This window comes from Giraffa tippelskirchi, chromosome 2 (genome assembly GCF_054371585.1).
Source record: "Giraffa tippelskirchi isolate mGirTip1 chromosome 2, T2T-mGirTip1v1.2.pri, whole genome shotgun sequence".
Classification (NCBI taxonomy): Eukaryota; Metazoa; Chordata; class Mammalia; order Artiodactyla; family Giraffidae; genus Giraffa; species Giraffa tippelskirchi.
The window spans coordinates 6,547,336-6,572,261 of NC_137276.1; the positions used below are offsets into that span (position 1 = coordinate 6,547,336).

Genomic DNA, 24,926 nt, shown 5'->3' on the forward strand with positions numbered 1-24,926 from the left:
ACTCGATCCTATTAACTGAATCTAGGACTTTACACGATGCTTTTAGATTCTCCTTCAGACCACTGATCAGGACAAGAAAGGCTGAGGGAGTCGTCCAAGGTAGGAGTGTGGGGCTTGACTAGATGCTGACGTAGCTGACAAGTCCACTCTAGGCTTCCACTCTTACTAAACGTTGGGTACAAGCAGACATCTTAAATGCACACCTATGAACCCCGAATCCTGCCAAGTGTGAAGAGGAACAGAAGGCCTTAAGCTTAGAAACCTTCAGAAATGTGTTGACTTCTTGGGATTTGAAGGAAAGTCCGAAAAGCACACAGAGCACCCAGCACAGTATGCCCTGACCACCTCCAAGCCACATCGCCCCTCTTCTCCACCCCAGCACACCTCTCCTTGTGCAGGCACTCCCTCTCCCAGCCAAGGAGCTCTGCGGCAGGCAAATATCAGAAAATGAAAGAAGTTCATTTCGCGCTTAGAAGCTTGAGCACCATGCATAACAGAGACCAGGGTATCATGATATTAGGATGTAATTTAAATAAATGTATCCCAGAGGCTCAGATGGTAAAGAATCTGCCTGCAATGCAGGAGACCCAGGTTTGATCCCTGGGTCAGGAAGATGCCCTAGAGAATGAAATAGCAATCCACTCCAGTATTCTTGCCAGGAGAATCCCACGGGCAGAGGAGCCTGGTGGTCTACAGTCCATGCGGTCGCAGAGTTGGACACAACTCAGCAGCTAACACATTGCCTGTCCTAGCTTCTGTAAGGGGTCATCTGCGCTCTCTGAACTCATTCTGAGAACAAAGGGACACCTCATGAAAGAGAAGGAAAACAACATAATTGCTCACCACGCCCTGCTCTGCTCGCTGAGCTCCAGCAAAAGGAAGCAGTAACTGTCTTCGGGGATGGAAGTTCTATCTCAGCATTAACTCACTGACCCTCTCAGAGCCCTGCCAGGAAGGCAAAGAGGTACCGAGTGTGACCACCAGCCCTGACAGGGACCACCACGGCTTGAAAGGTCTCACTAGTTATAGGAATTGACAGAGAAACAGAAAAGAAACGCAAAGACTCTTGTTTGCAGGGCAGAGCAGTTCCTCCCATTCCCACTCTGGGCAGGAGTCATGAAGAACAGAGAGGAAATTCCAGGGTGAGCAGAATGTTCCAGTCCACTGCCCCCAGGCCCTTCAAGACACTGTGGGTCTGGCCCAAGGGACTGCCGTCAGTACGTGCAGCGCAATATGACAAAGGCGGGCTTTGCATCTGTGGGTCTGTTTCTCTGACGTTGACCCCAGGTGTCGCAATTCCAAATACTGAACTGATGCTGCTGGTGGTGAAGACACCCGTGAGCACCCACGTGTGTTAGACGGGTGGCACTGGTTAGGTGGGACCTTGGGAGGGGACACCTGGCCAGGAGGAGGAGGGGACAGAGAAGTGTTTGGGAAGCCTCAGCTCACGTTCTCTAGGAGGGTCATTTAGCTGCAGATGTCCCGGCAGATATTAAAGCGGGGTGATAACACCTTTCTTGGTGGAATTTAAGTCTCTATTAAAAACATTGAATAAATGATGAGCTCATTGGAGAAAATATTTGCCAATTAACAAGCAGCAGCTGTTTTTCTTTCTTTTTAAGGGCCCAACTGATTAAAATTGCATGCCTCATTTAAGCAAGAGTCTCACGTACTTTACCTGGGGAAGGAAAAAAAAAGGGCTGAGCATCCTTTATTCAAACAAAGTGCATGCTTTTGTGATTCATTAAAACACTTTCAAAACAAATGCAAATTATCAACCCACAGAAGCATTTTCACTTGTTTTATATAATGTGCACATTTTTAATTCTTTGTTTAGCATGATCTGCCTCCTTAAGAGAGTCTGCTTTGTTTATTATAGCAACAGCCTAAGCAAGCAGCAGCCAGCCAGAAGGAAGAGGTACCCGATCCGTCCCACCCAGCCGAGGGCCCTGAGGTCCAGAGCGCGTCCTGGGTGCAGGCACGTGCACTGTGACCCGACGCCTGGCTCCCAGGGCGTCACCAGGAGCCTCGTCTCCAGCCCATCCTCATCCCTGCAGGAGGCCTTGTCTTATGACCCACAGAGGCTGTGGACTGCAGTGACAAAGGCTTTGGACCGCCAGACCAGTTATCCATGGCTGCCTCTCCAAAGTCCACTCAGCAAGGAGAAGGCACACCTGGCTTGCAGGCACCACCATTGTCAGCTGATAGATCAAGAGCTATGGTGGGTGGGGGGTCCTCTGTCTTCCTAGAATAACTCCAGACGGTGCCTTGACTGGAGGTCTCTGTCTTCCTAGAACTCCAGGTGGTGCCCTGACTCCCCGTAACCTCTGGCCACAAGGCCCAGGAGCCCCTGCCCTGGCTTCGGTGGGATACTAAGGATGCCAGTGACCACCAGAGGCCTCTGTGCGCCTGGTTCCGCTCACCTGGCAGGTTCAGGGGCGTCTCCCCAGCCAATGGAAACCAGACCCATCTCCTGAGACACAGGAAAGCAAGCCGAGCCAATGAGAGTGTCTCCTCCTCCTCCTCCTGGTTCTGTCTCAGGGCATTTTGTTCACTATCCGCCCGCCCGTGTCTTAAGGATCTTCATAATTAGACATGACTAACCCATCACCCCTGCCCTTCAGCACACAGTAGGTGGAAGTCAGAGAAGACGAATGAATATGTAAAATAAGAGGCAATGGAGTGTGGCTAGAGGTGGGGAGACCCTGAGACACGGCTCTGTGCTGGGGGAGGACCTGAGTGCCCGGCAGGCCAGGGGCAGCCCCATGAGGACCCGCCCGGAGCAGGGCTCTGCCCCTGGAGTGGACGCGACAGGCCCAGGAGTGGAGGGGAGGGCACCCCAGAACACGGGGGTGGAGCCACCGGAGGGCCGCAGGGAGCTGAACGCTGGCCTGGGGGAGCCGCCTGCCCCAAAGCCGGGCTCCCTTCGCCTGTGCTTCTCTCTGCTCTCCTCCCTTCTCTGCACCTTCCCCCAGCACACGAAGAACTAACACAGGATCCGCCTTTTCTTTCCCCAAAACACTCTGGGAGCTCAACAGCTTCCACAGAAAAGCAAGTGCGTTCCTCCTCTCCCGCTTAAGGGCCAAGCTATCTTTTCTGACCAGAATCTTTGGAATTGACCATTTCATATCAAAAGCCTTCTCTGAAACTATATTTCTTCACGATCAGCTGAGCACCGTTTAGCGGGTGTACACGACGTCGCCACTCTCAGCTTTAACTAAATTCTCAGCTTGCTAAACCGAGATCCAACCCCCTAATGGCCCCCATGCAATGGAAGCTGCTGTGAACGAACTCAAAATCTGAACGATCTTTCCTGCACACGAAAACTTCCATGAGTAAAGGCCTTACAGACACAACTGAAACTCACTGAAAACATATACACCCGTATCCAAGCCAAGTGCTACACTGAATGAAACTTGAAAATAACATTTAACTCACAAGAGGTGGATTCCCTTTATGCAACCGAGAAAAGGTTTGTCCGTGTTTTCAGGGGGTGGGCCGGGAGGAACACTTCTGACCATTTTAATCTTCACAGCGTTCTAGTTCAAAGATGTCACTGCGTTACACACACACACCTTCAAAATGCTTTAAAATACTGATCACGGGGCTTCCCTGGTGGCTCTGTAGTGAAGAATCAGCCTGCCAGTGCAGGGGAAAGTGAAAGTCGATCAGTCGTGTCCAACTCTTTGCGACCCCGTGGACTATGCAGTCCGTGGAATTCTCCAGGCCAGAATCCTGGAGTGGGTAGCCTTTCCCTTCTGCAGGGGATCTTCCCAACCCAGGGATCAAACCGAGGTCTCCCGCATTGCAGGGGGGTGCTTTACCAGCTGAGCCACAAGGGAAGCCCAGCCAGGGGGACAAGTTTGATCCTGGGTCTGGAAAGATCCCACAGGCCTCCCGGCAACGAGTCCCACGAACCACAACTACTGAGCCTGCGCTCTAGAACCCGGGAGCCGCATCCGCAGAAGCCTGTGCGCTCTAGAACCTGTGCCCTGCAGCAAGAGAAGCCACTGCAGTGAGAAGCCCGCCACAGCAATGAAGAGTCACCCCTACTCAGTGCAGCTGGAGAAAGCCCATGCAAACCAATTAGGACCCAGCACAGCCAAAAATAAATAAACCTTTAAAAGAGAAAGTATGATCACAGAAAATATTTGCACTCCTAAACTGGCCCTGGGCAAAGATGTGGCCTCTCGCCCCTCCCCCCACCCACGTGTGTCCCCACCCCCACCCCCCCTCACCCCCCGTGTGTCCTCACCCACGGCATCCCCAGGAGCCAGGTTTATGCGTCAAGTCATGATGATACACTGACGTTGTCTCAAAGGGACAAAATGCCAAGCGGCCTTCTCCCCCGAGGTCACCCAGGCGGGCAGCCTGCTTCTCGGCCTGGGAACCCTTGGGTCGGCCCACACGCCCCCCCGGCCCGTTTCCTAAGAAAGGTGACTCCATTCCTTTCTTCCTGAATGTGCCCTCCCAGGGCAGCACCAGCACAAAAACAGGTCTCACATTTATTTGTTCAAGCATAATTCGACTTCCCTCGTGTGACGGCCAGGCCTGGCCCACGAACAATGTTATCACGGAGTTCAAAAATGGAGCGGTTTCTGCGTCCGGTCAGGCCGAGCAGAAAGCAGAGCATCTTCCCCTTCACGCTGCTGGTCACCGTTAGACAAATGAGCTTCGAGTTCTGAATACTCACGGGTCGTGGATACCGAGACCACCGGGCTGTATGCGTACTCTCCGGAGGGGCTGGTGACCTTCAGCCGAAATCTGTACAGGGTCCGCGGTTCCAGGCCTTCCACCACGTGCTTGGTCGCGTAGCCCCTAGACGGGAGGGAGACCCGTGATGAAGGCAGCAGGTCATGGAGGCTGCGTCCTCTAGAGGGAGGCTCCACCCTCTTACTAGAAGGGTGGGTGGAAGGATTTCTGAGCGCTGACTACCCCCAGTACGGAGCTCACCTGGATGGCCGGCCGTCTGTCACCTTGGGCTGAACTCCTGAGCACAAAGGACAAGCCAGGTGTACGCTCCTGCCCGCCAGGTGCCCTCCACCCCAGTCTCCCTCCCGCAGGGCAGACACACAGCTGGCACCTGATTGTGTACAGTAAGTCCCCTACACGAGAACCTTGAAGCTGTGAACTTTCAAAGACGTGAACGTGCGTTCATGCGTCCAATCACACAAGTTGTTAGTTCACGTGTCTGGCGTACATTGGCAGGTATATGCACCCTCCACAAGAGGCTGTGCTTTTGTGTACTCCTGTTTGCTTAGTTATGTATCATTTACGTGAAAAGTGTGACAAACCTGGTACAGTATATAGAGCCAGTTGCGTTAGTTGAGTACCGAGGCTCACTTTGCTGGACTCACAAAGTGGACTTACCAACTCACTCCTGGAATGGAACTCACTCGTATGCAAGGGACTTACTGTACTGTGGACAAGTGATCACGTTGACCCATGATATCTGTCCTCAAATGGCAAAGTTTCACAACTGAAAGCTAAGCTCGGCAGTCCAAGAGCACACACGAGCTTCCTGGGTGGGGCATCGAGCAGGCGGACGAGGCTGTCCGTGGCCCCACTGCGGGCAAAATGCCCCTGCAGGGAGAGGACGTGAGGAAGAAGAGGGTGAGGAAGGAAGCGACATGAGGAGGGAGATGCTAGGGAGACGGGCGGTACAGGAAGGGTGCTCTCATCACACCCAGCGGTCCGTCTCAGCTGGGAGATGTTTGCGGGAAGTGGGTGCTGAACGCTTGGAAAACAGAAAGCTGGCTAGAGGCTGCGATGGAAACCTGCAGGCCTCCAGAGGCAAGGGTGGGGATCAGAGCATTTGGAGCCGCAAAACGAGCCCCGGGAAAGGCAAGCAGGCCATGCTGCCAGCTCAGGACTCAGAGAAGGTGCCAGGAGGCAGGGCCAGGGGCCTGTGTCTGACTGCCCACACTTTCTAGGATGCCAGGTCTCCAAAAGCCCACGGACTTGTATGTTGTCCCAGCGGTGCCCCCAACCTCAAGTTGTCCATGGATGCCCCCTGCTATCCTTTCTCTCTCACATCCTGCGCCTGGTCCACTAGCAAAAGCTTTCAAAACGATCTTTAAAAATCCTGAATTCACCACTCTGTCATCTCCCACCTAAATTATTACAGACACTCCCCAGTTTGTCCTCCCTGCTGTGGCCACCTCGGCTCCTCCCTCAGCAGCCAGAGTGACCCTCCCAGGGTGAGATTACCACGCCCTCCACAGTTTATCAGGGCCCGGCAGCTTCTCCCCTGGCAGAGGGGCAGCCCCCGGGACCCCGGGGGTCTCCTCCCTGGCCCAGCCCCTGACACCCCTCTCATTCACTCCACTGCTCAGCGTTTCCGGAACTCCAGGCATCTTCACCAGCTGTGCCTTCTGCCCGGACGTTCTCCCAGACACTCACAGATACCCCTCCCTTGCTCCTTCACACGGATGTCACCTGCTCAGTGAAGCCTTCTTCACCTCCACGCCAAGCGCCCGGCTTTTCCTCCTTGGTACTCACCACCATCCGACACACTCTGTGTTTTCACTTGTGTCCCTTCCTTATCATTCATCTTCCTCATCACGAGGGAGGAATTAGGGTCTGTTTGTCCAGTGCTGTATCCCCAGCAATCAGAACAATGTCTGGCACATAGTAGGTGCTGATTGAATGAATGAACGAAATGCATGATAGGCTGCTTCTGCTGCTAAGTCGCTTCAGTTGTGTCCGACTCTGTGCGACCCCATAGACAGCAGCCCACCAGGCTCCCCCATCCCTGGGATTCTCCAGGCAAGAACACTGGAGTGGCTTGCCATTTCCTTCTTCAACGCATGAAAGTGAAAAGCGAAAGTGAAGTCACTCAGTCGTGTCCGACTCTTAGAGACTCCATAGACTGCAGCCCACCAGGCTCCTCCATCCATGGGGTTTTCCAGGCAAGAGTACTGGAGTGGGGTGCCATTGCCTTCTCCGATGCATGATAGGGGAAATGACTATTGGAGGAATTTAGAGGGGTAGATAATAGGACAGCAAAGGGAACGTCTCAGTCAAGACAGAACCTGACTTGGGTGGAGGGAAGGATGGAGTCGGGGTTGGGGTGGAGGGGTGAGATTGGCCTGAACAGGGAAAACAGCTGAACACATGTGCCAGAAAAGTCAAGGCGTCATCCAAGGACATGATGCAGATTTCACTCGAAGGTTCGTGTTCAGAAGTAAGAGACAGGAAGAAAGGCATGTGGTGGGCAAACTGAAGAGCATCAAATGTTAGTCTGCGGGAGTCTGACCTTCATCCTGCAGGCAATGGAAACGCACTGCGGACCACGTGACAAAAGGAAGGTTAAAGAACAAGATGAACGTAGCAAGACCGAAGGAAAGAATAGAGGGAGGTGGCCAATTACATCAGCAGCTGTGGGCAGCTGTAGGACCTGGGGACTCAGCAGCGACAACTCAGAAAACAGATCCGCCTTGCAACCTCGGAAGGGACACGCCAGAGTCGGAGGAGAGAAAGCACAGAAAGGATCTGCAGAGGGAGAACTCACAAACACTAGATCACGGGCTGTGAGAAGGAGTGCCCACGTCAAAGGTGACAGCACGGATCCTAGACTGGCTGGTGGGGCAGAAGAACAGAGGCTGACGTGTCGAAACAAAGTTCTTAAATCCACAAGCACAAGGTCAGGTAGTCCAGATAATTGCTTTTTTAAAGAAAGGCATTTCCTAGTTTCAACCATACACCCAGGGAGAATGGGATGTAACCGAGAAAAGAGGTCAAGATTAACACGGTCGCAGCCTGCCACCTAGTGTCAATCTTTCTGCTAATCCTTCAAGATTGCTTGAGGGTCTCACAACCGTGGCTCAGGGTTGGGGGTCTGAAGGCCCCAGGACAGGTCCTGAAACACAGGCAAACATCCAGGCGAGCTTCCAGGCCAGACAGCACTCAGATCTCTGAGAAACCCAGGCTGGAGGCTAGTAGGCATTACTGATCACCCAGCAAAGGAGAAATGGAGGCGGGAAGTAAAGGACCCCCTAGGAGAGCCCCACCTGACGTGTTCAAGCTCGGCTCATGGTACCAAGAGAGACAGGAGGAAAGAAATTGGACCTTTTTCTCTCTATATAGGGATACTTAATATATCATCATTCATGCTCTGGGGTGGATTTGTTTTTTTCAGGTAAGAGCATGTATTTTTTTTTCCCTAGGTACAAAGAATCATTCTTCAAATCGCAAGGATACCATGGTTCAGGTACACGCCCTCACCACATTGCCACCTTGAGCAGAGTCCAGCCAAGCACTGCAACTGTTTTGCTTTGCAACTTCATCATCGCCAGGATCCTGGCTGTGACTCTGCCCTATGGTTTTCCCTGACATCCCCACTGGGGAAAGTGTAAGAGGTTCGCGGGATCACCCCGTACGATTTCTCACAGCCAGATGTGAAGCTGCGATTATGTCAAAATTAAAAGTTTAACACACAACCCATACTGGTACCTCATTTCCGGTCTTCTTCTTGAAACACAAAGTCATTTTACAAGCAATAGAGCCGGCAGAGGAAGAAATAAGGATTGAAGTAAAAGCTAAGGGGTGGTGGGTGAAAATGACTTCTTGATACAAGTATTTTGAGGGCCTCCTGTGCGCCAACACTGTCCGGGAGCTGGGGAGAGAGCCTGAAGCAAAGCAGGAATCCCTGCCTGTCGTGGAGTTTAGATGCTGGTGGGGAGACAGAAAATGAAGACAACAGCAGCAAAGTGACTCCAGCAGAGCCAGACACCACGAGAAAATGAAACAAGGTCACGGCAGAGAGGAGAGCCGGCTGGAAGGACGCTACCTCGGGGAGCCTTTTGAGGAGGGGCCAGTATTTGATACGATACGTGTGTGGTGTGGAGGAACCAGCTGTGTTAAAAACAGGAGGAGGACTTCGCCGGTGGTGTGGTGGATAAGAGTTCGCCTGCCAAAGCAGGGGACACGGGTTCGATCCCGGGTCCCAGAAGATTCCACGCGCTGCTGAGCAACTAAGTCTGTGTGCGGCAAGTACTGAGCCCGTGTGCCACAACTACTGAGCCTGCACGCCTAGCGCCTGTGCTCTGCGACTAGAAAAGTCATCTCAATGAGAAGCCAGCGTACTGCAAGAAGACTAGCCTCCCACTCACCGCAACGAGTGAAAGGCCATGCAAAGCAGTGAAGATTCAGTGCAGCCACAAAAAATAAAATAAACAAATAAAATAAAAACAGAAGGAAACACATTCAAGGGGAAAGCGAAAAGCAAGGCCCCGATGGAGGCAAGAGGGAGGGGGCAGGTGGGTTGGAAGAGTCAATGAGGGACCAGAGATGCAACGTGAGTGTCAGGGATTTGTCACACTTGTGCCCAGAGCAGCCTGATGGGAACCTCGTGCGATTTCATCCAACTCGCCTGATTCTGTCTCCATGTTTTGGATTTGAAATATACACCATTAGAATATTTCAGAAGCCTACAGAGCTCTCAGAGGTCTAGGGGGTTTAATTTCAGAGTGACTGCTCACCCTTCTTTTCTGAAATTCATCCTTCACAGAAAGAATGAATGCAAATGATGCTCTCTCATCCTTTTAATTTCAAAAAATGAGTCTTCTTGGAGACAACAGAAACCAATACAGCTAATCGAGAAAACAAAGCAAAATATTAAGCAATTCAACATTGCACCTACGTATAAATGATACCGTAAGTGTGCAATTTGGGGTCCTCTTCTTCGATAGAAAACCTGAACCATTGCTCCTGGGGCCCTTGCCGCTTTGCTTTCTTCTCCAGATCCCAGTATAATTCAATGCTGTGATGAGTCACTTTGCCCACAACAGGCGGATGAGGCTTTGAGGATGAAGCGATTTCTAGAAAAGTAAAATGATACAGTATTTCAGGGCTCTTTTCCCATAAGGACAAGAGAGACTGGCTGAGTGTGTTATAGCTGCTCAAAGATCAGCTGTGTTTTCCTCTACATCAGGCATACTTGTAGGTACATCTTCCTATGGTTTGAAGAACCTTGGAAAAGAGTTAAGTGATAGAAAATTCAGCTGATGCAGTGAGCTACCACATTCATCAACGAGGAGACTGCATCTTACACATTGACCTCACACTTCATCCACGGACCTTTCCAAAAGGTTGGTTAACTTATGGAACAAATTAGGATGTTCTCTGAGCTGATGAAACACAGTTTGCTGCTATCATCCTTCAGTGAATTGGCTGGTAAGCAAAGTGAGTAGACAAATGAAATCACTGGTCCAAATATTTGTAACACAGATGACAAAGGGTTGATATCGATTCTATATAAACAGCTCTTATAAACTAACCGAGGGAAAAACCCAAAGGGTAATAATAACAACCAGGCAAAACATGAGCAGTAGACAAAACAGTAAAAATAACCAACAATTTCCAAAAAGACATTTATATTGCCTAGTAGCCATAGAAATGGATAACAATGTCAGACACTTAAAAGGAGTTTTATAACTATTAGAAGTGACCATGTGGGGAAAGACACTTATACATTGGTTGGGAGGGGGGCGTGGAGTGTGAATTCTAGCCTTTTTAGAAAGCAATAAGGCAGCATCTATTAAAATGATACATAAATACAGCCTCCTCTGCAACCATGCCAGTCTTGGTAGACTCTCCTGCAGAAATCTGAGCAATAGGGACATATGTATAGTATGAGGACATTAAATGCTACAGCTTTTAGCCAATTACAGAAAAAAAAAGGAGATGACCCATTAATGACAGAATAGTCAAGTAAGTGCTGGTATGTCCATAGCATGGAATATTACACGGCCTTTAAAAATAAATTCGTTCTGCACTAGATGCCTTGAAAGTATTTCCAGAAGGCATTGTTGAGGCAGAAGTCAAGATGTAGAGAAAAAGAGGATATTTGATTTCTGTAAAAGATGACAAGGGGCACAGCACACAGCAAGCTGTTCCAAACCCAGCTATTCTGTTTCATGTTAGTTTCGTCTCCCCTGCTGGATTTTTAAGTCCTTAGGACTGGGCCCTTGACTCACACTTCCTTTAAAACTTTCCCCTGTCCCTCAGAGTCTTTCAGGCCTCAAAAATACCATTGTTATCAAGAGAAAACAATAGAATGGAAAAGACTAAAGATCTCTTCAAGAAAATTAGAAATACCAAGGGAACATTTCATGCAAAGATGGGCACAATAAAGGACAGAAACGGTATGGATCTAACAGAAGCAGAAGATATTAAGAAGAGGTGGCAAGAATACACAGAAGAATTATACAAAAAAAAGAGCTTCATGACCCAGATAACCACAATAGTGTGATCACTCACTCAGAGCCAGACATAGTGGAGTGTGAAGTCAAGTGGGCCTTAGGAAGCCATCACTATGAACAAAGCTAGTGGAGGTGATTGAATTCCAGCTGAGCTATTTCAAATGCTAAAAGATGATGCTGTTAAAGCACTGCACTCAGTATGCCAGCAAATTTGGAAAACTCAGCAGTGGCTGGAGGAAAAACAGGACTGGAAAAGCTGAGCTTTCATTCCAATCCCAAAGCAGGGCAATGCAAAAGAATGTAAAAACTACCGCACAACCGCACTCATCTCACACACTAACAAAGTAATGCTCAAAATCCTTCAAGCTAGGCTTCAACAGCATGTGAACTGAGAACTTCCAGATATACAAGCTGGATTTAGAAAAGGCAGAGGAACCAGAGATCAAATTGCCAACATCCATTGGATCATAGAAAAAGCAAGAGAATTCCAGAAAAACATCTACTACTGCTTCACTGAGTATGCTAAAGCCTTTGACTGTGTGGATCACAACAAACTGTGAAAAATTCTTAAAGAGATGGGAATACCAGACAACTTTACCTGCCTCCTGTGAAACCTGTATGCAGGTCAAGAAGCAACAGTTAGAACTGGACATGGAACAACAGACTGGTTCCAAATCAGGAAAGGAGTATGTCAAGACTATATATTGTCACCCTACTTATTTAACTTATATGCAGAGTACCTCATGAGAAACGCTGGGCTGGATGAATCACAAGTTGGAATCAAGATTGCCAGAAGAAATATCAATAACCTCAGATATGCAGATGACACCAGCTTTATGGCAGAAAAAGAAGAGGAATTAAACAGCCTCTTGATGAAGGTGAAAGAAGAGAGTGAAAAAGCTGGCCTAAAACTCAACATTCAAAAAACTAAGATCATGGCATCAGGTTCCATCACTTCATGGCAAATAGATGGCGAAACAATGGAAACAGTGACAGACTTTTATTTTCTTGGGCTCCAAAATCACTGTGGATGGTGACTGGAACCATGAAACTAAAAGACACTTGTTCCTTGGAAGAAAAGCAATGACAAACCTAGACAACATATTAAAAAGCAGAGACATTACTTTGTCAACACAGGCCTGTCTAGTCAAGGCTATGGTTTTTCCAGTAGTCATGTATGGATGTGAGAGTTGGACTGTGAAGAAAGCTGAGCGCCGAAGAATTGATGCTTTTGAACTGTGGTGTTGGAGAAGACTCTTGAGAGTCCCTTGGACTGCAAGAAGATCCAACCAGTCCATCCTAAAGGAGATCAGTCCTGGGTGTTCATTGGAAGGACTGATGTTGGAGCTGAAACTCCAATACTTTGGCTACCTCATGCGAAGAACTAATTCATTTGAAAAGACCCTAATGCTGGGAAAGATTGAAGGTGGGAGGAGAATGGGAAAACAGAGGATGAGACGGTGGAATAGCATCACAGATTCAATGGACATGAGTTTGGGCAAACTCTAGGAGATGGTGAAGGACAGGGAAGCCTGGCATGCTGCAGTCCATGGGGTCTCAAAGAGTCGGACACAACTGAGCGACTGAACAACAAATGTATAACTGAATCACTTTGCTGTACACTTGCAACTAATGAAACACTATCAATTAACTACATTTTAATTTTTTTAATGCCACTGATTCTCCCATATTTGTTATCCATAAAGAGAGGATCTTTTGCTTCCCCCTTCAGCCAATATCTCAGGTAGCTGACCCACCACCCCTGGGACCCTGGGGCCTCCTGCAGTGTAGCCCCACATCAATCCCCTCCTCCCAGCAAGACAAGAAGATGAGATGGTTGCATGGCATCACCGACTCAATGGACCTGAGTTTCAGTAAACTCTGGGAGTTGGTGATGGACGGGGAGATCTGGTGTGCTGCAGCCCATGGGGTCACAGAGTCGGACACGACCGAGCGACTGAACTGAACTGAAGAGTAGAAGTGGCGCTAGTGGTAAAGAACCCACCTGGCAATGCAGGAGACACAGAAGACCTGGGTTTGATCCCTGGGTCGGGAAGATCCCCTGCAGGAGGAAATAGCAACCCACTCCGGTAGTGTTGCCTAGAGAATCCCATGGACAGAGGAGCTTGGCATGCTATGTTCACAGGGTCACAAAGAGTCAGACATGACTGAGCGATTAACACTTTCACTTTCAAGAGTAGACTTAAAACTCACAAGGAAACAAGGGAGGAAAATGCTTACAACTCTATATAATGATTCATGTTAACTAGACGTAACCAGGTGACCATTTTGCTATGTATACAAATGTCAGATCATTATGTAGTACACCTGAAACATAACGTTAGATGTCAATTATACTTTAGTAGTATAAAAATACAGATACATACCCAAAAAATTTTCCCAAAAAAATGAGAAAGGTTGAAAAACAGCAAAAAACTATAAGGCTAATCTCAAAAGGATGATTATGTAAGAATTTATGTATGTTGTGTACTATAAAAGCTTTTTGTAAGAAACTTCTTGTGCAAATCTGACAAATAAAACAATTTTATGCCCCTGTTGCCATTTGTCAAGTAATAAATAACATGAAATTGAAATAGAGAGGGCTTCATACACTGTCACTGTTCAGTCCCTGTGGTTACAAAGACGGAGTAAAATGTGACTCTCTAGTATATGCCAGAAATCCATTTTAAAAAACTATCATTTACAAATCATACATTTAAATACAGAAAAATATAAAGTTTAAATAAACCACTGCATAATGTTAGGCCTTGACATTCTAAAAAGTTTAAATACATGGGTTGTAATAATATAACAGAAATGTGCCAGCCCCCACAGGAGGAGTCTCAAAAGATGAGTGAATAAAAACATTACTCAGTATCTTAATGATAAGCAGCTGACCATATTTTAAAACACTATGGAGAGAATTTGTGATCATGATCTGTACTGGAATTAGCAACTGTGGTCAGTATCATGAAAAGCAGGGACTGAAAAAGAGAGAAAGCCAATCTGAGTACGTTCATTACAAAAATGGAATACCATAAAAACAGGGTGGTAGTTTCTCTGTCCTTCCAGAGACACCTGCAAATTTACTGAGGTCGTTTCATTGACAAGGGACATCTGTAGCCTGGCCTCCGGTGGCAGGTGGCCCACCACGAAGGTGACAGCAGGCGGAGGGGTTGCTATTAAACAACAGTGGTAGCTGCCACCTCGGAGCAATTCATCATGGCTTGACCATGTGTTTATAGCAAGCATAACTCAGGAACATATTCCAAATCAGTAAGACACAGAGATCATAATCATTCTTACACCTCAGATTGTGAAAGTGTCAAAAAGCATGTTTGCCATGAATACATACTAAAGAAGGGATTTTTCAGTCAAATATTACGATACCAAATAGTGATGACAGTTCCTCCATTCAATGGGGAGGGAGGTGGGAGGGGGGTTCAGGATGGGGGACACATGTACACCCATGGCTGATTCACGTCAATGTTTGGCAAAAACCACTACAATATTGTAAAATAATTAGCCTCCAATTAAAATAAATAAATAATTTTTTTAAGTGAAATATGATAGTTTCAGTGAGTTTAACGCCAAATCATTATACATGGCTTTCATACAATGAATCCTATCAAAAGGACCAAGGACAGAGGCAGATAATCTTGTCATGAATGCTAATCAGCAGTAACCACAATTAAGGAAATGCTCGGGCTTCCCTGGGGGCTCAGTGGTAAAGAATCCGCCTTCCAGTACAGGAGACACAGGTTCAATCCCGGGTCCAGGAAGATCCCACATGCTGCGGGGCAAGTAGGCCCACGTGCCACAACTATTGAGCCCACGTGCTGCAATGACTGAAGCCCATGCACCCTGGAGCCCATGCTCCAGAGGAAGAGAAGCCCCTGCAATGAGAAGCCTGAGCCCCACAACTACAGCAGCCCCGCCTGCCAACTAGAGAAAGCCCACACACAGCAGCGAAGACCCAGTGCGGCCAAAAATAAATAAAATTAGAAGCAAAATGTTTGCAGTTTCTGCTTAACTTTAAAAGGGGGGAAATAACTATGAGATGCAATTTTACTGATAAAATTGGGTGATAAACATGTAATGATAATACCTTATGCTGCTTGAGATTGTGATAAAATTGGCTTACTTGTGGATACAAACAATCTTTTACTAAAGCAATTTGGCCATATTCAAAACAATTAAAAAAATATCCCCCCTGGTAACCCCATTCCTAGAAACACGTCCATAGAAAATAATTAAAAGCAATATATATATATATCAGTTCAGTTCAGTCACTCAGTCGTGTCTGACTCTTTGTGACCCCATGAATTGCAGCACACCAGGCCTCTCTGTCCATCACCAACTCCCGGAGACTACTCAAACCCATGTCCATCGAGTCAGTGATGCCATCCAACCATCTCATCCTCTGTCGTCCCCTTCTCCTCCTGCCCCCAATCCTACCCAGCATTAGGGTCTTTTCCAATGAGTCAACCCTTCGCATGAGGTGGCCAAAGTATTGGAGTTACAGCTTCAACATCAGTCCTTCCAATGAACACCCAGGATTGATCTCCTTTAGGATGGATTGACTGGATCTCCTTGCAGTCCAAGGGACTCTCAAGAGTCTTCTCCAACACCACAGTTCAAAAGCATCAATTCTGCGGTGCTCAGCTTTCTTCACTGTCCAACTCTCACATCCATACATGACCACTGGAAAAACCATAGCCTTGACTAGATGGACTTTTGTTGGCAAAGTAATGTCTCTGCTTTTAAATATGCTATCCAGGTTGGCCATAACCTTCCCTCCAAGGAGTAAGCGTCTTTTAATTTCATGGCTGCAATCACCATCAGCAGTGATTTTGGAGCCCAAAAAAATAAAGTCTGCCACTGTTTCCACTGTTTCTCCATCTATTTCCCATGAAGTGATGGGACCAGATGCCATGATCTTAGTTTTCTGAACGTTGAGCTTTAAGTCAACTTTTTCACTCTCCTCTTTCATTCTCATCAGGAGGCTCTTTAGTTGTTCTTCACTCTCTGCCATAAGGGTGGTGTCATCCGCATATCTGAGGTTATTGATATTTCTCCCGGCAATCTTGATTCCAGCTTGTGTTTCTTCCATCCCAGCATTTCTCATGATGTACTCTGCATATAAGTTAAATAAGCAGGGTGACAATATACAGCCTTGACGTACTCCTTTTCCGATTTGGAACCAGTCTGTTGTTCCATGTCCAGTTCTAACTGTTGCTTCTTGACCTGCATACAGGTTTCTCAAGAGACAGGTCAGATGGCCTGGTATTCCCATCTCTTTCAGAATTTTCCACAGTTTATTGTGATCCACACAGTCAAAGGCTTTGGCATAGTCAATAAAGCAGAAATAGATGTTTTTCTGGAACTCTCTTGCTTTTTCGATGATCCAGCGGATATTGGCAATTTGATCTCTGGTTCCTCTGCCTTTTCTAAAACCAGCTTGAACATCTGGAAGTTCACGGTTCACGTATTGCTGAAGCCTGGCTTGGAGAATTTTGAGCATTACTTTACTAGCATGTGAGATGAGTGCAATTGTGCGGTAGTTTGAGTATTCTTTGGCATTGCCTTTCTTTGGGATTGGAATCAAAAGTGACCTTTTCCAGTCCTGTGGCCACTGCCGAGTTTTCCAAATTTGCTGGCATATTGAGTGCAGCACTTTCACAGAATCATCTTTCAGGATTTGAAATAGCTCAACTGGAATTCCATCACCTCCACTAGCTTTGTTCGTAGTGATGCTTTCTAAGGCCCACCTGACTTCACATTCCAGGATGTCTGGCTCTAGGTGAGTGATCACACCATCGTGATTATCTGGGTCGTGAAGATCTTTTTTGTACAGTTCTTCTGTGTATTCTTGCCGCCTCTTCTTAATATCTTCTGCTTCTGTTAGGTCCATACCATTTCTGTCCTTTATCGAGCCTATCTTTGCATGAAATGTTCCTTTGGTATCTCTAATTTTCTTGAAGAGACCTCTAGTCTTTCCCAATCTGTTGTTTTCCTCTATTTCTTTGCACTGATGGTTGAGGAAGGCTTTCTTATCTCTCCTTGCTATTCTTTGGAACTCTGCATTCAGATGGGAATATCTCTCCTTTTCTCCTTTGCTTTTCACTTCTCTTCTCTTCTCAGCTATCTGTAAGGCCTCCTCAGACAACCATTTTGCTTTTTTGCATTTCTTTTCCATTGGGATTGTCTTGATCCCTGTCTCCTGTACAATGTCACGAACCTCTGTCCATAGTTCATCAGGCACTCTGTCTATCAGATCTAGTCCCTTGAATCTATTTGTCACTTCCACTGTATACTCATAAGGGATTTGATCTAGGTCATACCTGAATGGACTAGTGGTTTTCCCTACTTTCTTCAATTTAAGTCTGAATTTGGCAATAAACAGTTCATGATCTGAGCCACAGTCTGCTCCCGGTCTTGTTTTTGCTGACTGTATAGAGCTTCTCTATCTTTGGCTGCAAAGAATATAATCAATCTGATTTTGGTGTTGACCATCTGGTGATGTCCACGTGTAGAGTCTTCTCTTGTGTTGTTGGAAGAGGGTGTTTGCTATGACCAGTGCGTTCTCTTGGCAAAACTCTATTAGCCTTTGCCCTGCTTCATTCTGCACTCCAAGGCCAAATTTGCCTGTTACTCCAGGTGTTTCTTGACTTCCTACTTTTGCATTCCAGTCCCCTATAATGAAAAGAACATCTTTTTTGGGTGTTAGTTCTAGAAGGTCTTGTAAGTCTTCATAGAACCGTTCAACTTCAGCTTCTTTGGCGTTACTGGTCATGGCATAGACTTGGATTACTGTGATATTGAATGGTTTGCCTTGGAAACGAACAGAGAACATTCTATCGTTTTGGAGATTGCATCCAAGTACTGCCTTTCGGACTCTTTTGTTGACCATGATGGCCACTCCATTTCTTCTAAGGGATTCTTGCCCACAGTAGTAGATATAATGGTCATCTGAGTTAAATTCACCCATTCCAGTCCATCTTAGTTCGCCGATTCCTAGAATGTTGACGTTCACTCTTGCCATCTCCTGTTTGACCACTTCCAATTTGCCTTGATTCATGGACCTAACATTCCAGGTTCCTATGCAATATTGCTCTTTACAGCATCGGACTTTGCTTCTATCACCAGTCACATCCACAGCTGGGTTTCGTTTTTGCTTTGGCTCCATCCCATCATTCTTTCTGGAGTTATTTCTCCACTGATCTCCAGTAGCATACTGGGCACTTAGATGAACTGGGAGTTCATCTTTCAGTGTCCTATCTTTTTGCCTTTTCGTACTATTCATTGGGTTCTCAAGGCAAGAATACTGAAGTGGTTTGCCATGCCCTTCTCCAGTGGACCACATTCTGTATATATATATATATACACATAAAAGTAAAAATGTTTTATTATGTGTACTTTCACTTTCTATTATTAAAACATTTCAAACACATAAAAGAATTGAAAGAATAGTATAGTGAACCCTTTGTACCTGACACCCAGCTTCATCAATTATCAGCATGATTATGGCCAATCTTATTTCATCTAGGTTGCTACTGCTGCTGCTAAGTCACTTCAGTCGTGTCCAACTCTGTGTGACCCCATAGATGGCAGCCCACCAGGCTCCTGCATCCCTGGGATTCTCCAGGCAAGAACACTGGAGCGGGTTGCCGTTCCCTTCTCCAATGCATGAAAGTGAAAAGTGAAAGTGAAAGTGAATTTGCTCAGGCGTGTCCAACTCTTCGCGACCCCATGGACTACAGCCCACCAGGCTCCTCCATCCATGGGATTTTCCAGGCAAGAGAACTGGAGTGGGGTGCCATTGCCTTCTCCGTTCATCTAGGTTTCCACCTATCAATACCTCCATCCCTCCCCCTGAGATCTGGATTATTTAATAGCTAATTTTTTTATTGAAATATACTTAATTTACAATGCTGCATTGGTTTCAGGTACACAGCAAAGTGATACAGTTATTATATATATCCCAGGTGGCACTAGTGGTAAAGAGTTCACCTGCCAATGCAGGAGACATAAGAGATGCAGGTTCTATCCCTAGATCAGGAATATCCCCTGGAGGAGGGCATGACAACCCACTTCAGTATTCTTGCCTAGAGATTCCCATGAACAGAGAAGCTTGGCAGGCTAGGGTCCATAGGGTCAAAAAGAATCAGACATGACTGAAGCAACTGAGCATGCATGCACATATACATATATACACATGTTTATCTATGTATTCTTCTCCAGATTCTTTTCCATTATAGATTATAAGAACCTGAATATAGTTCCCCAAACTATACAGTAGGACCTTGTTGTTTATCTACTTTTATATAGTGTGTATCAGTTATTTCCAAATTAAATAAATAACAAATAAATGTCAGTTTTCACTACAGTCCCAAAGAAAGGCAATGCCAAAGAATGTTCAAACTACCACACAATTGCACTTATTTCATATGCTAGCAAGGTAATGCTCTAAATCCTTCAAGCTACGCTTCCACAATATGTGAACCAAGAACTTCCAGATGTACAAGCTCAATTTAGAAAAGGCAGAGGAATCAGAGATCAAATTGCCAATTTGATCATAGAAAAAGCAAGAGAATTCCAGAAAAACATCTACTTCTGCTTCATTGACCACGCTAAAGCCTTTGACTGTGTGGCTCACAACAAACGGTGCAAAATTCTTCAAGAAATGGGAATACCAGACCACCTACCTGCCTCCTGCGAAACCTGTATGCAGGTCAAGAGCAACAGTTAGAACCGGACATGGAACAACAGACTGGTTCCAAATTAGGAAAGGAGTATGTCAAGGCTGTATATTGTCACCCTGCTTATTTAACTTATATGCAGAGTACATCATGAGAAATGTCAGATTGGATGAAGCACAAGCTGGAATCAAGATTGCTGGGAGAAATATCAATAACCTCAGATATGCAGATGACACCACCCTAATGGCAGAAAGTGAAGAGGAACTAAAGAGCTTGATGAAGGTGAAAGAGGAGAGTGAAAAAGCTGGCCTAAAACTCAACATTCAAAAAACTAAGGTAATGGCATCTGGTCTCACCACTTCATGGCAAATAGATGGGGAAACAATGGAAACAGTGACAGACTATTTTGGGGGCTCCAAAATCACTGCAGATGGTGACTGCAGCCATGAAATTAAAAGATGCTTGCTCCTTGGAAGAAAAGTTATGACAAACATAAACAGCATGTTAAAAAGCAGAGAAATTACTTTGCTAACAAGGGTCTGTATAGTCAAAGCTATGGTTTTTCCAGTAGTCATGTACAAATATGAGAGTCATGTTAAGGAGGCTGAGTGCTGAAGAACTGATGCTTTCCAACTGTGGTGCTGAAGAAGACTCTTGAGAGTCCCCTGGACAGTTAGGAAATCAAACCAGTCAATCCTAAAGGAAACCAACCCTGATTATTCACTGGAAGGATTGATGGCTGAAGCTGACATTTCAGTACTTTGGCCACCTGCTGCAAAGAGCCAACTCATTAGAAAAGACCCTGATGCTGGGAAGGATTGCAGGCAGGAGGAGAAGGGGACAACAGAGGACAAGATGGTTGGATGGCATCACTGACTCAATCGACATGAGTTTGAGCAAACTCTGGGAGATGGTGAAGGACAGGGAAGCCTGGTGTGCTGCAGTCCTTGGGGTCACAAAGAGTCGTACACAACTGAGCGACTGAACAACAGCAACAAAATATTCTAATTTGTCCCTCCTTCCTTTTCCATTTGGTAACTGTAAGTTTGTTTTATAAATAAGTTCATTTGTATCATTTTTTTTAGGTTACACATATAAGTGATATCATACAGTATTTGTCATTCTTTTTCTGACTTAGTATGATAATCTCTAGGTACATCCATGTTGCTGCAAATGGCATTATTTCATTCTTTTTCCTGGCTGAGTAAGATTCCATAGTGTGCATGTACCACATCTTCCTTAGCCATTCCTCTGTTGATGGACATTTAGGTTGCTTTCATGCCTTGGCTATTGTGAATATTGCTGTTTAATCACTAAATTTTAATGAGCCTTCACTTTGTATCAGACTGTTCTAAGCAACTTATCTATATTTTATCATTTAATCTTCATAGCAACCTTAGGAACTACTTGAATTTCGCCATTTTAGAGATGCACCATAGACACACAATGGTCATATAACTTTCCAGGCAGGGCACACAGTACGCGACAGAACAAGAATTTGAACCCAGGAAACGTGACCCCAGAACCAGGCCCTCAAACCCTCTGTATGCAATCTACTACCTGCCTATGTTTAAATACATAGATGCATAAATTACATAAAAAACAAGAGAATCACTTTAGCATCACTGATAAAAACTGAATATAAACGTCCAAGAGTGTAGAATTTGTTACATACACTGTAGTACATCATTTAAATGCAAGAGTATCTAGCCACTAAAAAGACATGTGGAAAAATATATACTAATGTAAGTGTGTTTGATATGCTGGGGGAAGAATACAAATCTGCACAGACTCTGATTATAATCACAAAATCTACAGATTCACATGAAGAGAAGAACTGAAAAAGAATTTAGAAAAATGAAAGGCAATTACAGTGGTAGAATTATGACTGATTTGGGGGGTATATTTTAATGTCGTAATAGCATTGAATAAGAAAAATGGAGCAGCACACTTTCACTTATCTTTATGAAAACAAAATTCAGCTAAGATAAAACTACCAGTCTTAATTCTTCCTCCCTGAGCTTGTCTATAATAGAAACAAGTCCGATAAACATGAACAAGAATAAGTCAATGTGGGTGCTTCATAGCACGAGACAGAGCAATTACTCTCTGGTTCAATTTATTGACCTTTTTGGTGTCAAGCAGATATTCCACATCACATTTATTTCCAAGGAATAAGTTTACATCAGTCCATTCAGCACACTGGTGGGACACTGACCCTCTGTCCCAAGGGCACGAGTACCACCAGGGCGGGGGTTGGGGGCTGGCACTAAGGGACCAGCAGGACGTTGGGATGGGACAGCAGTGATGGGACAGTTTTCATAGTGCATCTGCTTAGCTTATATTTTTAACTGAAATACAGTTGATTTACAATGTTGTGTTAGTTTCTGGTGTACAAAGTGATTCCGTTTTATATATATATAATTTTCTTTTTCACATTCTTTTCCATTATAGTTTATTACAAGTTATCGAATAATCATTGCCTGTGTTGATGCTGGGAAAGATTGAAGGCAAGAGGATGGGATGGTTAGATAGCATCACCAACTCAATGGACATGAATCTGAGCAAACTCCAGGAGACAGTGGAGGACGTGGAGTCTGGCATGCTGCAACCCATGGGGTCTAAAAGAGTTGGACCCAACTTGGCAACTGAACAAGTGCTATACAGTAGGACCTTAATGTTTAACTACTTTATATATAGTAGTTTGTATCTGCTAATCTCAAACTACTAATGTAGCTCCGCCACAACCCCTGCCATCCCCTTTGGTAACCAAAGTTTGTTTTCTATATGTATTTCTATTTTATAAATAAGTTCATTTGTATCATATTTTAGATTCAACATATAAGTAATATCATACAATATGTCTTTCTCATTCTGGCTTGCTTCACTTAGTATGACAATTTCTAGGTCCATCCATGTTGCTGCAAATGGCATTATTTCATTCTTTTGATGACTGAGTAATATTCCATTGTGTACATATACCACATCTTCTTTATCCATTCATCTGTTAATGGATATATAGACTGCTTCTATGTCTTAGCTCTTGTAAATTATGCTGCTATGAGCATAGGTGGTCATGTATCTTTTCAAATTCATTTTCTCCAGATAGATGCATAGGAGTGGGATTGCTGGATCACACGGTAGCTATTTTTAGTTTAGGGAACATCCATACTGTTTTCCACAGTGGCTACACCAGTTTACATTTTCACCAATAGAGCAGAAGTGTTCCCCTTTCTCCACACCCTCTCCAGCAACTATTACTTGTAGACGTTTTGATGATGGGCATTCTGACTGGTGTGAGATGATACCTCATTGTCATTTTGACTTGCATTTCTAACAATTAACTGTGTGGAACACCTTTTCATGTATCTCTTGGCCATCTGAACATCTTCTATTTAGGTTCTCTATCCATTTTTTTTTTGGGTTATTTATTTTTGCAGATTATATACGTTCTTAGGAAACCATACCGCTAACGGATCTGACCAAGTCACTCAGCCCAAGTGGAATGCAGTGCAGCACACACCACCTCCATGATCAGAACTTTGCAATCCAAACAGACTGCACGATCAAACTCACAAAAACTGGAATCTTCCAGTGGCAGAAAAGAGAAACAGGGCAACACTCCTAAACTGCCAGTGGAAGCACAAGCTGAGACATCTATTTGGAGAAGGACTTGGCAAAGTGAAGTCAAGTCCAGGAGATGGGAACTTCACTCCCAGCCACAGTCCCTGATGTGCAACAATGTCCACAGCAACTTTTCAGTTGGGAAAAATTGAAAACCACTTAAATGGCTGGCATAAGAGGGTTGGACGAATTATGAATAACCATGAATTGGAATACTATACAGCAGTTAAGACTAAAGTTGCAATTAAATGCATGAGTGTGTGCTCACTCAGTCATGCCTGACTTTTTGTGACCCATGGACTGTAGCCTGCCAGGCTCCTCTGTCCATGAAATTCTCCAGGCAAGAATACTGGAGTGGGTAACCATTTCTTTCTCCAGGGGATCTTCTTGACCCAGGGATCCAACCCATGTCTCCTGCGTTGGCCAGCAGATTCTTCACCACTACAATAAGCATATCTACATTAATAAATCAGAGTGGGGAGGGGTTGAATCACAAAATCAAACTGTAAAATGATATGTACAGAATGATATAGTTTACATAAAGCTTGAGAAGGCAAAACTGTATCAAAAGGAGGAGGGAGAGAAAGTAATGGAATGGTAGAAAAATAATTTTATCGGTAACACTATTTCTTAAGCTGAGTGGTGGCATAGGAGTACTTTAGATATGTTACGTCTGAATTATTTAATAAAAGAATAACAGAACAAGGTACTGCATGCATGGATGTACCATGCATGGGTTGCACTGGGTTGGCCAAAAAGTTTGTTTTGTGTCTGTATATATCCTTGTCTCAATATTTACATCCTTATTGTCTTATTCATCTCCCAAGTAACTGGGTATCCAGGTAACCTACACTTCAAAACTGCCTTAAAATGTTATATAACGGTGGTCCAGTTTCAAATTCAGAAATCCTTGGCAGTTATATGTCTTTGATATTTTCTACATTCCAATGACAGCTTCAATCCAATTACAGGCTAAGCTCCTTGAGGAGATAAACTGAGGTTCCCTTCACTTGCCACCTCCAACACTACTCAATTAATGTCTGATTCAAACTAATCTGACATTATTCAAATATTCAAGGGATTTTGTATTGATCCTTAATACGTTGAGAACAATTTAACCATTAAAGATAATGTCTTAACTCACAATATACAACTTACCATATTTTATGCTACAGCTGTCGACACTTATCCATACTTTGACTGTACATTATTCACCATTATTTATTTATCTATTGTGAAAAACAGAAACTTCCAATAAGGAAAGAGAAGCCTCCAGCGCTCCCATTTAGTGAGGCCAAGTCATGACGTCACCCATCTTCTAGCTCATGTGAGTCATTCATCCCAGAGGATGGGACACCTGGCTCTTGACTCCAATGTTTGTCAGTCGCCTTCCATG

At 45.2% G+C, this 24,926-nt stretch overlaps 1 protein-coding gene across 3 annotated transcripts in view; it reads right to left on the minus strand.

Annotated features, from left to right (window-relative positions):
* The window catches only part of FANK1 (fibronectin type III and ankyrin repeat domains 1), a 96,158-nt gene that overhangs the window by 13,077 nt on the left and 58,155 nt on the right, over positions 1-24,926 (minus strand). For 2 of the 3 annotated variants that reach the window (XM_081533314.1, XM_081533305.1), the window contains exons 2-3: positions 9,657-9,821; positions 4,694-4,818 (exon numbers count right to left, since the gene is read on the minus strand). In XM_081533314.1, coding sequence (XP_081389440.1) covers positions 4,694-4,818; positions 9,657-9,706 — 175 coding nt within the window. In that variant the 5' untranslated portion in view covers positions 9,707-9,821. Of the gene's footprint in view, positions 1-4,693; positions 4,819-9,643; positions 9,822-24,926 lie in introns of all 3 variants that reach the window. The other variant, XM_081533295.1, reaches the window with a different exon arrangement.